Source organism: Lissotriton vulgaris, chromosome 5 (assembly GCF_964263255.1).
Source record: "Lissotriton vulgaris chromosome 5, aLisVul1.2, whole genome shotgun sequence".
NCBI classification, from domain to species: domain Eukaryota; kingdom Metazoa; phylum Chordata; class Amphibia; order Caudata; family Salamandridae; genus Lissotriton; species Lissotriton vulgaris.
The window spans coordinates 1,949,435,953-1,949,450,451 of record NC_141693.1 but is presented as its reverse complement, the minus strand read 5'-3'; the positions used below and the strand labels follow the sequence as shown (position 1 = coordinate 1,949,450,451).

The 14,499-nt window shown below is 45.7% G+C and overlaps 1 protein-coding gene across 4 annotated transcripts in view; it reads left to right on the top strand.

The window, feature by feature from the left end:
* The window catches only part of APOM (apolipoprotein M), a 107,927-nt gene that overhangs the window by 30,342 nt on the left and 63,086 nt on the right, over positions 1-14,499 (top strand). For 2 of the 4 annotated variants that reach the window (XM_086924615.1, XM_086924616.1), the window contains exon 2: positions 11,255-11,400. In XM_086924615.1, coding sequence (XP_086780741.1) covers positions 11,255-11,400 — 146 coding nt within the window. Of the gene's footprint in view, positions 1-11,242; positions 11,401-14,499 lie in introns of all 4 variants that reach the window. The other 2 variants (XM_086924613.1, XM_086924614.1) reach the window with 1 other exon arrangement.

The following is a 14,499-nucleotide window of genomic DNA, read 5'->3' as shown; positions in this document are numbered from 1 at the left end:
GCCTCAAGTTTTCCGGATTGAAATGTACAATTCTATTTATTCACTACACCTTTGCTACTCATTTAACTGATACAGCTAACAAGCACTGGCAATGCTAAGAGGTCTGGCTTGTTTTAGGTATACATGTTTGTTGTATTACATGTCTGGATGCAATAACAGCAACCTTGCAGTGAGACACCAAACCCTGGGAAGGCAGCTGGTACCATAGCTTGCACATCCCGACAGTTTGGTTAAACTGGACCCTGAGTACCCATCTCCTTATAGCTCTGTTGAGCTGGACCCTGATTACCTATTTCTCGATTAAATTGCGAAATAGGACCCTGACTACCCATATCCCGATAAAATCATTAAACTGGACCCTGATTACCCATCCCTTGCCAGTCCTGTCACACTGGACCCTAATTATCTGTCCTCTGATAGCCCTGTTAATCTAGGTCCCGATTACTCATCCCTGGCAGCTCTTTAAACTGGACCTCACTACCTATCCCCTGAAAGCCCTGCTAAGCAGGACTTTCAAGACTAGTTTTAGCACCTCAATATTTCACTTGGTTGAGTTCTTTGTTTTGTGTGGTTTGTGGGTTTTGACAACAAGTGTCCATTGCATTTGGTTTTTAGCACTCTGCACTTTACATAATGTTTCCTGTCTCACTTCAAAACCTGAGTGTGACTAAGGTTTTATAAATCGAAGAATCTATGTTGATGTAATGTATCTTTTTAAAAAAACATTTTTGCTTTTATGACTTTTAGTTTCAATTTGATTCGACAACAAGTGGCTGCGGATGTTTTAAATGGAAAATCATCAAACACAATGAACTGTCTAGTTTCCATCAAGTCCTAAAAAATCTATAGGGCACGACATGTCATTGCAATCCTGCTGTTACATTGACTTGCTTTGTTTAAAATCAAAGTAGAGAGAACCCACAAGTCTTGAAGACTTCTGAGAACACCCAACTGTTTCCTCATAGGAGAACATGGTGCCTTGAGCTCAGTGTTACTTGGAAATCTAGTGAGTAGTATATGAACACTACAAATATGTTTGGAGCTGCAGCTTGGCCCCAGAAGCAGCTTCCACCACCAGGGTTTTTGTTTATATCATATGGTTAACTGCCTTATTTTACCCAGATGTTGATGATATGCTTTTCCTCTTTGACATTATAGCATTGATGGACACCCTGTGTAATGTGTGTGTGCTTACAGTGTGTGTACTCACTGTGTCATGTTGTATCTTAGTGTTTTACCCCACATCTCCTTCTAGACTAAGTCTTGTCTGCTCTTTCCCGCTACCCTTAGTGAGTCCAGTGCTAGAAATGAGTAAACTGGATATTTGGTTGGAGTACGCCAGTTTTGTGGCCCTGCCATGTTCGCGGTAAACAGCAGTACCCATAGAGGAACTCCAAAAGAAGGCCTCTTACAGGATAGCTGGATTTGATTGGTGCCTGGTAAATGTACTTACATCCTCATTGTATACTCAATGGGGCCATTTAGAGAATGACTATTTTAAATAACAAGAGAAACCCATACGTCCTTGTGAGCTGGGTAAGTACAGGAGTACAAGACAATGTTCACAAGGAACTCATTTAAACTGAACAATATACAGTCCGCAACTAAAGTTGTTACTCTGATTTAATCATAGTCAAGATTATTTTGATTCATTAATGACCTTTTATTGAGTCACAGTATTAATCATATGCATTTGTATTCCTTTAAAAGCCCGCACAAAAAAACCCCAAAAAACTTTTCATTAAGAGTATACCTAACTTAAGCCGAAGTAGGTAATTTTATTTTGCAGTTTGGTCTGTATCACAGACGTATTACTTAAACATGAATATGGAGATATTTACACAAAAAGAACATATATTTTCCACATTTAAAGTGATATTGTGACCCAGGTGAAGTGACCATAACCTATTTTAGAGAGTATTGTGTGACATGGTGGGAAAACTGAGACGGTTATTGGTGAGGTATAAAAAGGACAAGCAATGATTGCGTAAAACTTTGGCAAGCGCAGATGGATTACTCACGGAAGCTGCTCGATCGAGCGATACAATACTGACACCAATTGGGTCAGTGCCACAGCGTGATTATACGCGCAAGGAACTTACACTCTGGAACATCCCTATTAACCCTGGCGGAACTGGACACCGTCCGGATAACTTCCCTGCATCCCTTATCAACTAACATACTGGATCCTGCATGGACACGTGTATGTGCTATACTGTCCCCAGAAACACAGTCCTGAAGAGACCCCGTATCTATAAAGGGTCGAAACGCCATCGACAACATACAAAAGAGACAGCTTGGATTAAAATTTTATATATTGCATTAAGCTCATTGTTAGAACTGGCTATTTCTGGTTGGCTAAGGCTGACGCCAAAACTAGGCAGAAACCACCATTCTAGTCAGGGCAAGGGAGTCACACTCCAAGATAACCCCTGCTCACCCCCTTGGTAGCTTGGCACGAGCAGACAGGCCTATCCCGGAGGCAATGTGTAAAGCATTTGCGCACGCACGCAACAGCAACAACATCCTAGGCACACCACAAAAGGAACTCCACACAAGGTTACATAAAAATAACTTTTGTATTGTCAAAACACATCAGATAGTAATCACACCATATACATTGTGCCAACTGGCACGGGCAATATTCACAAGGGATTATTTACAGGACAGGGCCACATGGGCCTCTGTCAGAATCAACACTTTTAGAACTAGAAATACTGTTAGAAATAGCACTTTGTAGATCATAGAACAATCAGAAGTTTCACACATGATGCAAGAACATTCAGAGGTGTAGGAGAGACACATGATCTATAAACATACATTCAGCAGTGTAAGGAACAAGGCACATGACGCATCAAAACACATTCAGAGGTGCAGCACAGGAAAACACATGATGCATAAAAACATTCAGAGGTACCGGAGAAGACACATGATGCCTAAAACATTCAGAGGTGTAAGGGAAGGAAAACATATGATGCATAAAAACATCCAGAGGTGTAGGTAAGACACATAATGCATAAAACACATTCAGAGGTGTCACAGGAAAACACATGATGCATAAAAACATTCAGAGGTGTAGGTAAGACACATAATGCATTAATCACATTCAGAGGTGTCACAGGCATAATGGCATAGCACATTACGCATAACTCAAATTTGGGCCTAACCAGTAAAAACTACAGTAGGCAATCTCTCACTAGTCTAAACACATTAGACTCTCCCCCTAAGCATAACTCACATTTAGGGGCGTAACTCACATAGTGAAATAAACTCTCACTAGCATAAACCTACATAGGTAAAATAACCTCATAATCACATTGCGCAAACATCACCTTAGGCAATTACTATCAAAAACATAGAAATCACATTGCGCAGAAATCACATTCCAGCCCCCTGGCCAACTGGCCATCCAACAAGGGGACTCAAAAAGCCCTGTGTCCAGAATGTCAGGGTGCGCTGCCAATGCAGCAACAGTTAGGGGTGTGCCACCAGCGCAAACCTAAACGTTGCAGCTGCCCACTACTTGCTGGGCAGCTGAGGACAGTCACAAGGCATAAACGTTGCAGCTGGCACTAAGTGCTGCACAGCTGTAGAAGGCCGGCACCTCTGTGCCATCTCTGTCCCACACAGGGACTCTCTCTCCCTTGGCGCCTAAACGGTGCAGCTGCCCAATAATTGCTGGGCAGCTGGAGACAAAACTGCGCCAGGGGCTCTCACTAGCCCCTAGGACAAAACTGCGCCACCCGGAGCACACTGGCTCCTAAAACAATCATGCCCCTTGTCAACCAGGCATCGGCACCACTGGCCGTGGGAACCCCCACTGGGGCTCTTAAACAAAATGTGTGTCCCAATGTTGGAGTCCACCCTCTGGGGACTCATGAGCAAAAGAGATGCCCCCTGTGCCTTTCAGGCTCTAAAGAATAGTGGGCCCGTACGTTGGAGTCCCCCCCCCCCCCCCCCTCTGGGGGACTCGGCACCAATATGCCCAGGAGCCCTCGTGGGCTCAAAACAGAATGCAGGGCAAGGTGGAAGCGGCCCGCTGCCAGACGGGGCCGTTTCTAGACTAGGACAGGGCACCCAACAACAAGAAACCCCCACTCACCGGGACTCCGACGCGGGACGCCAGCCTTCTTCAGCATACGCGGTGGGGGCAGGCACCGGCAATGTGCCTCGAGCCCCCCTCCGCCTTCCAGCAGCACTTGTTGGTGCCTGCGGGGCTTTCCTTCTCTCATGGGAGCCCCGCACAGACCGGCGCATCTCCCGTTCCTCCGGGCGGCTTCCCTTACAGCCGGGGACTCCCTCCAATCACAGCGCGGCGCCCGCACCAATCCCAGTGCGGCGCTGCCTGTGATGTCACGGAGTGTCCCCGAGGATCCTGGGCGGCGGCGGTGAAGTTCTCGGCAGTAAGAGGGGTAGGCTCCCTCGAAAAGCGCACAGTAACTGGGGCAAATGCCGGGTGGGCACCAGCTCCTGAAATAAACAATAAATCGAAGTGGGCACTCGATATAATTTAAATATCCGCAAATACGGGCATAACGCCAAGTAGGCACCGGCTATACCGGGACCAAAAATGGGGGAATACCTAGACAGCAGCCCAGAGCTGCAAAAGCACAAAATAGAAGCGCTCTTCAGGCGCTTGGGGCACAGACATCTCCAAAATGCCCCAGGGATGACCCCTACAGCAAGGAGGGTCCCAGGAACACAGCCCCCATAGGTGAAGAGGGCAGGAGGGACCCACAGAGTCCTGGGCATCAAAAGAGGGAGCAAGCAGCTCCCAAGAAAAGGAAAGTCCTCCAGCCTCCAAGTCCATCCGGCATCCAGGGGCTGGGCAGGGCCCAGGGAGGCAAGCCTTCCCCTCAGGGCCGGACTGGGAACTGAAAGCAGCCCTGGCAAATTTTTCCAGAGCAGCCCCCATCTGGGGAGCGAGCCTGGCCACTACTAGGAGGGTTTGGGGGGACAGTTTAGGAAAAAGACAGACCAAAATAGTGCATTTTACAGCACATTTTTCATTACAAATTTAAGTGTACTCACTTTTAAAGCACAGTAAATAGTACATGATGACCTTAAAGAGCACCTGGTTATCCAGTCATTATGACTACAATTAAGGCAGGTTAGGTGTCTCAGTGCCTGCCTGGTCATGAGGGGAGGTGGTGGTAGACAATGGTGTGGCGCTGAAAGTAAGTGTACGCGGGCCACAGCCTACACGCACAGTGCAGTAGCTGGGTGGATTGGTATGGTAACTTGGGTTGAATTTAGTATTGCTTGTGTGAGGCACATGCACTACTACATTCAACCCAACTACCGCACTGCAGCACCTCTGTCTGTCTGTGCGGGTAAAAAGCACCACTGCCATTTATGATTGAGAGGTCACCTCACCAATGGCAGTTGTGCTTTTTCTCCGCAGAGCAGAGGCAGGAGTGCACACTGCACTGTGCATTGCTGCCAAGGTTTCAGATTGCTATGTTTGACATTTTCATAAATTCAGTGTAATTATGTGTGATATTCAATGACTATGAGTGACATGTTCTCGTGAGCAGAAATCGAGCAATGAACATTAGAGAAACATATACATATCTGAAATTGCACCTATTTGAGCAACCAGAAACTCTAAGACCTAAAACTGTTGCACTAGTGCTGCTGGGAAATTCCATCTGTAACTGGCTCTGAGTGAGACTGCGATTGCACCAAGCAACCCACCCACTGCTCTAGTGGTCTCAAAAGGACAGAATATAAAAAAAATGGCAGTGGTCTGAAAATACAGACAATTAGAGCTTGTATGATAGCGGTTATAGTTAGTGGAGCTCTGTAAAGCTATGCAGACCAATGATTTGTCAAATTTCCAGGATTTCACTTCTGAAGTAGGCTGAAAAGTGCAAAGATGCATTTTAGCTTCCAGTACAGCGCTATAAAAAGTTCACAAAGAAATATAGTCAATAAAAGTGTATCATAATCGTTATGTGAAATATTAATTCTAAATAAAACATCAATGTGAGGCAGGGCAGTACAAGAAGTTCAGGCAAAAAGCTAACAGCAACTGGTGGTGCTGTGGTTTGTGTTTACGCGCTTACGCCAGACCCCTTTCGCATAGCTGCCAAGGTTTCATACTGCTTATGTGTGACATTTTCTTAACCCGTTCCACGCTGATGACGAGCCCAGCTCGTCATGCAGTACACTGGTCGTGCGCTGATGAGGAGCTGGGCTCATGTAACGCGGCTTTTTTTAAAATGCCGCGCACAGCAAAAAAAGCCGCCGCAGCGATGCGGATAAAATCTGTGTAATTATGAGTGACATTTCAACAACTATGAGTGACACTTTATCCAGAGCAAAATTAAGCAATGAAGATAAGGGAAACATAAATATCAGATATTACACCCATTTGAGCAACAAGAAACTTTAAGAAGATGTTAAAACTGCTGCAAGATCACTAACCAGAGACAGACTGCATGACTGCAGTTCACAGTAACAGAGGGCAGCAGCCACTGCAGCAGCTTAGAAGATGATCTCATTGATCTGATCATTCATAGCCACACACTAGCCTAAAAGCTGAATTTATAGCATAGCAGTCACATTTTCAGATTGCTTATGTGTGAGATTTCCATGGTTGTAGTGTACCTGTGAGAGACATTCTACTGCCTAATGAGTGGCAAAATCAGTGGCACTTTCTCCACAGTAGAAATAAGCAATGAAGTCCATATTGAGAGTTAAATATCACAAATGACTCACCTTTTGGGTAATGAGGAGCACTTACCAGACAATATTGTCCCTTTTAACACCTTTAACAGCCAATCAGAAGTAGCTTGACCCACTCAGTGCATCCTAACTTCTTTGCCCGGATCAGAAACAGCCAGGACCAGCCCAGTGTGTTGGAACCCTGAACACTTTCAGCAGAATTGCCCACGCTCAATGCACTCTAACCCCTTTACCTCCATCAGAGCCATCCCAGCCAGCTGAATTTCATTCTAGCTCATTCGTATCCACCAGAACTAGTGTGACCCTGCCCAGTGCATTCTAAACCATTTAACCCTCAACACAACCATCCTGGCCCTGCCCAGTCCAATCTAGTAGCCTTTTCCCAGTATGATTTAGTCAGCCCTGCCCAGTGCATGCAAACACCATATCTATGCAACCCAGTCTGTTTAAGCAAATCCGGCCCACAGATACAGCAACGAGAACCAAAGTTGGTGCCTGGCTGTTTTTAAATCTGGCTGATTACAATTTTAATGTCTCAGCATACAAATCAACAAAAGTTTGCATTTTTTCAGTGCACATTTAAAACAGCAAACATAAGAGTAAAAACACTTTAAAATGTGAGGAGGAGCTGCTTTGATGGTCCGTGACTAATAAAGTGATAAAAGGCAGAAACTCAGTGTTAAAAAGGAATACAAACTATTTTTTATAGAGTCCTATTTATCATGTCTAGGTTTATGGAGAATCTTCCAACATTAGAAAGTGCCGGTATTATTCCCTGGGTAAGTTGGAAGCCGTACTCAACTATCCCTCACCACCTTATCCCATTCACAGCACAACTCACCGGTGACAAGTGCCCCTCATTGCCTAACTGCCAGGATGAGCATCAACGTGTCCTCATTGGGCCAGGCTGGGGGCGACCGGACGGTGCTCTTCTGTGCTGAATATTTATTTTTTTCAGACTTAATGCATTTGTATTTTGAAGTTATTGCTGGGTTTGTATTTTGCTCACACTGTCTGATTCTCACTACCCCGACCCACTCTCCACCCGCTGTGTATTTTTGCTCAGTGCACAGGAGTTTGTGAATGCAGTGATCAGAGAACGGGCTTAATGCGTTTTTATTTTTGAAGTTATTGCTTTGATACCCAGCCTTACCTGCCTTCAGCTGCTTGAATAGATCCCTCAGAGCACAGCACTGACCCTCTCTCATCCCGATACCCACTGTCCTCAAGAAGAACCCTGCATCTCGAGCTTTCGGAAGGATGCGGGACTTTGGGTTTGTGCTGCTGAAAGCTAGTCAATTGACCTGTCCTCCTGATTTTGGAAAATCCAGTGGTTTGCCATGATGCATATGAATGCCCAAGCACTAGTTAGCCTCTTCCAGCACGTTGAGATCACTGTGCTTGACCTCACACTAGAAATCTGTTGAAGATGCACCTGCAAGCAACAGCCCCTCACCATGAGATCTATGCTGTACTGTGGACTTTCAAATTCGTCCAACAGGAGTTGGGGCCAAGAGGCGCTATAAAGCAAATAACCCCTTTACCTACCCCTTGCCAGCTTTGAGACTAAAAAAACCGTATTTCACTGACTTGGATGGAACGAGAGGCACTGATTGTAAAACATATACAGCAGCTACAGTTGCTGAAAGAAGTGCTTTTGACAACAGTCCTTAGAGTACAATTGCTCCCATTCTGGATGCATATGGCCTGATGTCTTCATACATATGGGTCCATCACATTTGAAGGTTGATTGGGTTTGAACCCGGTTTTTACGTTTTTGTATTTTTTGGGTAAGTTGTCCTTTTAAGATAATGGAAAAAACTATTTCCTTTCAGCAAATGCTCCACATTGACAGGTATGGATATGTTAGGCATTGCGCTGGTGTTGTATACTGTATCTCATGCCTGCTGTTCTTTGTCCTTCTCCTCTGACATCGCTGCCAAGGAGAAAGAATGAAGCAGAGAATGCAGGATGACCCCGATCAATGGATTGCAAGGCAGCTTACACAATATCCAGTGCCATCTTAGATACTTACTAGTTCTCTCAGCACTACCATGACTAGCAGCCCAGACCCAAACTACAACACCCCGTACCTAAAAACAAAAGTGCCTTTAACTAGGGTAACAACACACAAGCTCAACAAAAGGGCTTCCAGACTAGGTACTTCCAAACCAGATTCTGTGCTGAATATTGCACAGAGAGTGAGTCCAGGCTGCCTTCCTTTAGAGCCTCCGTTGCTGCTAAAAAAGGCTGCCCTGCTACCCAGCACCTCACACCTCACACTGTGTGTGAGACCTGAGAGTGACCCGGATGTAGGTAGAGAGCACGTGCAGTACTCCAACAGCGATGCTCTAATACACCTTCTTGAATGTGTGATTTCTGGCTGAGTTTTTGTCATATGGATCAGTAAAATACTGTGAGGCAGATAATGTTAATTCCCCAGGACGCAAACACCTAAGCAGGCGGAGTATACTGCTGCCGCCTGTTACTGTATTTTATTTGTTTTATTGAAATGTTTTCGTTTTACATTAGGAACATTTCAGTGTGAATATTTTGAGGTGCCCCGGACATGTCAGGAGCAGGGTCGCTGACACCTATTCTGTTTGTTTAATCCCAGCCCGGCCCGGCCCCCAGTGCCAATGCCATGATAAATCTGGTGATTGCAAATGCAATTTTCAAAAATACAAACAACATTAGTGACTCACGTGCGGGCGGCGGACGGCAGACAGTCGACAGCAGGGAGGGACAGGCAGACAGGTGCTAGGAAAAATTAGAGTATGGGGTGCCTGGGCCTCACTCAGTCTCTGGCTCAGTTGTTCTGGAATGCTCCTCTCGACCTGGCCTCATGTCACGGGTCACACAAACTTTTTAGTGTGTGAACTCCAATGCGCATGTCACCCCCACCAGCCGCCCCTCCCTAAGGTGGGTGAACTGAGATCTTGCAGACAGAAGCGGCGGCAGAGACATGTGCGCGCTGCGCGCAACCCACCCCCTAAGCACAGACATGCTCTCAATACATTTTACAGATGATAAATGATAATGATTGAGAAAGAGAATTCCGAGATTGTGCTTTGTTTTGCTTCTGCATGGAGCGCGGAGCGAGTTAACGTCTCAGATTTATTTTATCTGACTAACGCCAGACCAAAAATCTCCCCGAGGCCGAGCAACAAAAACTGCTCCCTGCCAATAAAACCGGCCCCCACCCCTGGCAGCCTACCGGGGGATTGCCCGGTGCCCGGCATTGCCAGTCCGGGCCTGCTTCCCCTGGGCCCAAGCAGCAGCACGACCCTGGCAGGATTCAAGTCAGAAACAAGAACATTGTGTAAGGGGACACAGCCCCTTTTTATACAGAGAAATCCTTTGTCTAGCAGGGTGCAGGCAGTGTGAGAACCAGCTAGAACTGGTTATAGGGAATTCCTTTCACTGGCCAGGCTAGGGACATCAGACGCACCCCAGGGGGTGGAGCCAGCACTGTGTGGGGAAAACCCAGCCCCATTCAGGACCCTCAAACCAGACATTCAATCCACAAGCAGGCCCAGGTTCAGTCCTGGGGCCAGGCTCCAGCCACCTTCAGCCAATCACACGCCAGACACAAATTACACAAATATGCCAACTTCTAAAAGTGGCACCACTTCTACACTAGACACAATCATGCCGCATACATCATTACGCAGCATTCAATCTCACGAGTTCGCACATACCGACCCTGCACTCCCCACTCATCAGGAACTACCATGGGCATACATATTCCCTATTCATTCCTATGGGAGGGCAGGTCACTCACCACACATACACAGAGAGCTCACGCACTTTACACTGTACCACAGTGAAAAAATGCGCAGAGGCCTAAAATCACTAACACCAGGTCACAGAAACAGGCTAGGAAAAAGCAAAAAGTTTCGGGGTGAACCTGCCAAAAGGGCCAGATCCAACACTCATCCTTTTCAAAACTCACCAATAACCGTCTCAGTTTTCCCACCATGTCACACAATACTCACTAAAATAGGTTATGGTCACTTCACTTGGGGTCACAATATAACTTTAAATGTGGAAAATATATGTTTCTTTTTGTGTAAATATCTCCATATTCATGTTTAAGTAATACGTCGTGATACAGAGCAAACTACAAAATAAAATTACCTACTTTGGCTGAAATTAGGTATACTCTTAATGAAAAGTTTTTTTTTTTTGCGGGCTCTTTATGGAATACAAATGCATATGATTCATTCTGTGACTCAATATAAGGTCAATAATGAATCAAAATAATCTTGACTATGATTAAATCAGAGCAACAACTTTCGTTGCGGACTGTATATTGTTCCGTTTAAATGAGTTCCTTGTGAACATTGCCTTGTACTCATTTAGAGAATGGCGTCACGATAAGTTTCAAAAGCCCAGATGGCATCATCCAACCAATGACCATTCTAGAGCACCTATTGTTTGTGATTGTTTGTGATGGCGGACACAGAAAAGGAAAGACTTTTGCCCTCTGCTCTTCGATGGCCCTTGAAATGCCATGGAAATGTCTCCCACTCTTCTTACTCTCTCACAGTTCCCTTCACAGTATTATGGAAACTGGTATTTCATCGCTGCAGCGGCATCAAAGATCTCACCATCGTTGGAGGCCTACACCGCGGTGGACAACACACTTTTCAACATTAATGAGGAGACCCGACCAGGCCGACTGCTCCTCAGGGCTGCCTTAAGGATGTAAGTCAAGCCTTCCTTAAGCTTTTGTAGTAGAGAATCATTAAATTGTGCCATTGAAATAGTTGCTGGCGGCCCAGCCTATACTGGGAGGCCAGTCTAACACCATTTTTGCAGTGTCATTGATGCTGGACAGTTTTCTGGCTAGAGCAAGGAGTGGTGGCCATGCTATCAGAAATGCTACCTACCCATTTCATCTAGTGATGATGTTCAGCATCATCAAAATGTTTTTTTAAAGGTGCAATGATGGGACTGCTACTGCCGGACTGGTCATTCCACTGGTGCATGACTCAGGCGCCTTTTGCTTCAATTGTTTATGTACCAATCCAAGATGGGCACCATTTTTATTGACGGATACAAGATGGCGTATGGATGGCCACTTAAATCAGTTAATAAAAAATATTTTATAGCCCGGAAGTCGAAATTTAAAACAAAATATCCACAGGGGTTGGTGGTAATGGAGGAGCAAACTGGGGATCGGGTGGGGGCGAAGAGTGGAAAGTATTACATGCAGTTGAGAACAACTTTGGACAGGGGAGAAGAACACATGGAGATAAAAACACTGAACAAGCGTGAGGGAGAGAAGAACACAGAGTGTGGGGATGAGCGGAGAAGCACATGAGGGAAAGAGTAGTGCCTAAAATTGACTGCAACTATGGGAACAGGGAGAAGAGCACAAGGGCGAGAACAAGAAGTGGGCCTGGAAGAGAAGTATATAAGAGAGAAACATGGAGCATGGGGACTTGCGGGAGCATACGAAGGGGAGAATGAGAGCTGGAAAATGCATGCACTCTCATGGAGTGATCAACAAACTTTAAAAGTATTCCCTGATAATGAACTGTGGTAGCATAGAAACCATCCAATCAGAGAGATGTTTAAGAGGTTATGCTCCAGGGGAGGGTCAAACATATGATGAACAAGCTGGGACAAGGAAAGCTATTGCTTAAGAAGAAAACATATGAGAGTGGCAAGAAATTCAACCAAAGGTAAGCAATAGGTGGACTGTAAGTCCCTGTAAGTTCTTGGCCTACAATAGATCTTTTGCAGCCAGACAGTTTGTCGACCTAACAAGCACTGGGAAAGCCAATCTGTCTGACTTTACCTGTGTTAATGCCTACAAACAGACAAACAGAGACATACACAGATGTGCACAGACTATTTATGCTGAGTCTATGTGCAACCTGCTGCCTTCTGTGCCTAATGCCTGTGCTTTATTTGCGCTTTAAGTTTGTGTAATAAAAAAAGGCACATACATAAGAGGTACAGAACGAGGCATGTTGCACAAAAATATTGAACAAATAGTCTTTGTATGCTAAAGTAAAACCCATTGGCTTTACAATTTAAAGTATCCAAGTAGACACAGGAATATATGACATATATGACATATTCAGTGGTGCTGGAACAATTTTCAGTGTGGAGGTGCTGCCATCAATGTCATGTCAGTGAAGTCATAGGGGTTGTGAAAAATCCAAGTGTTACACCAAGTGAAGCAGGTTAATCATGCCCATTCGGCAGAAGAATGTGGGAGAACAGTGGGTATCCTGTGGTGCATTTTGGAGCACATTCTCCTAAACGAATGAAGCATGTTGGCTGTGGTACTGCTTTTACATGGAGATGATTTTACATTGAACCGGCCTCTTTAAATGCCCGATAAATTTGCCTCAATCATGGAGCTTTACTTCAAGACCTATGTAGCACACAAACAGTAGCACGATAAAACCTAATTCCTGTGCACAGAATCATACAAGTAAAGTGCCTTGTTTCTGTTGATCGCATTCAAATCCTTGTTTCCATCACGCCTCAAAATTATAAAAAAACTGGAAGCCTCATTTGAAGCTTTCTTACTGCTGATACATTTAAATTATTTGTCAATTTAATTTAGAAGTATTTACATTTTGTTTTGTGTTAAAAAAACATTTGACATCACGCAGCAGTGCTTAATTTATAAAAAAAATAAAAAAGTGCCGGGACCTCGTCAGGAGGCCACTGCAGTTTGCACCGCACACTGCCACTGTACTTACTCAACTACTAACCATCAAACTGCTGCAAGTGTGACAATTCAGACTGTTCGAGGCTGCCAAAATGAAAATGCCCCTTCTGAACCTCAGCAGAATTATCTTGGGGTGCTCCAGCACCTCCTACAAACATGCTTCCGCCATTCCTGCACGCACCCCTGAGTTTGTTTTAGACCTTTGCTTTTAACCCTTTCGATGCTGATGACGAGCTCAGCTCGTCATCACCCACGGGTGGCGTGTGCTGATGACGAGCTGAGCTCGTCATGTATCGCGGAAAAGGGAAAACAGCCGCACAGCGCAAAAATCGCCGCAGCAGCGATGCGGTTAAGTGATGCTCACAACCCGAGTCTTGCACCCTGCTGCTTGATTGTTATGTTATGTTAGTATGAATTTGTAGAGCGCACGTTCACCCCAGGGTTTCTTGGCGCTGTGTACCGCTGGGGAACCCGTCCTGGCTTTCCCTGTGAGATGGTCCCTATTGGACACCCCCAAGGCGAAGCCAGGCATCCCCAGCAGCGAGGGGGCCGTTGTGGAGATTAAGCAAGCTATTGCCCAGAGTTGCAGCATGGGACCCATGGTTAGAGAGGCACCGAGGTGAGATTTATCGAGCCCGCTGACATTGGTTCCGTACCCTGCTGCGTCGGGAATTGAACCCTGGTCCTGGGCCGACCTCTGCTTCTGGGTCTGCCGCCTCTAACCGGTGAGCCACACTTCTCCATTGTGGCTGGAGATGGACTCCTTCAGCCCTCGTCTCTTTCTACTAGTAGCCAGGCTTGTGGGAAAAGACAAAGGGGCCTATTACGATGGCGGGCACACTTTGTCCGCCTGCCGCCGCAACGGAGCACAGGACCGACTGCCGAAGTTGTGGCGGTCCCGCCAGGCAAGTAGTGCTTGCGGTCATAGCTCAGTGTGAAGAAGAAACCTGCACGAATTACTTAAGCAAATATAAGCCTCTCACATTTCTCATCACTTTGTGTCCTACCTGAAATCCACGAGGCAATGTTTCTGTATTTGAAACCATCTATAAGCCTCAGCACTGAGTAGAAGAATTTGGGGGTAGATTTACAAACATTTTGCGCTGGGTTAG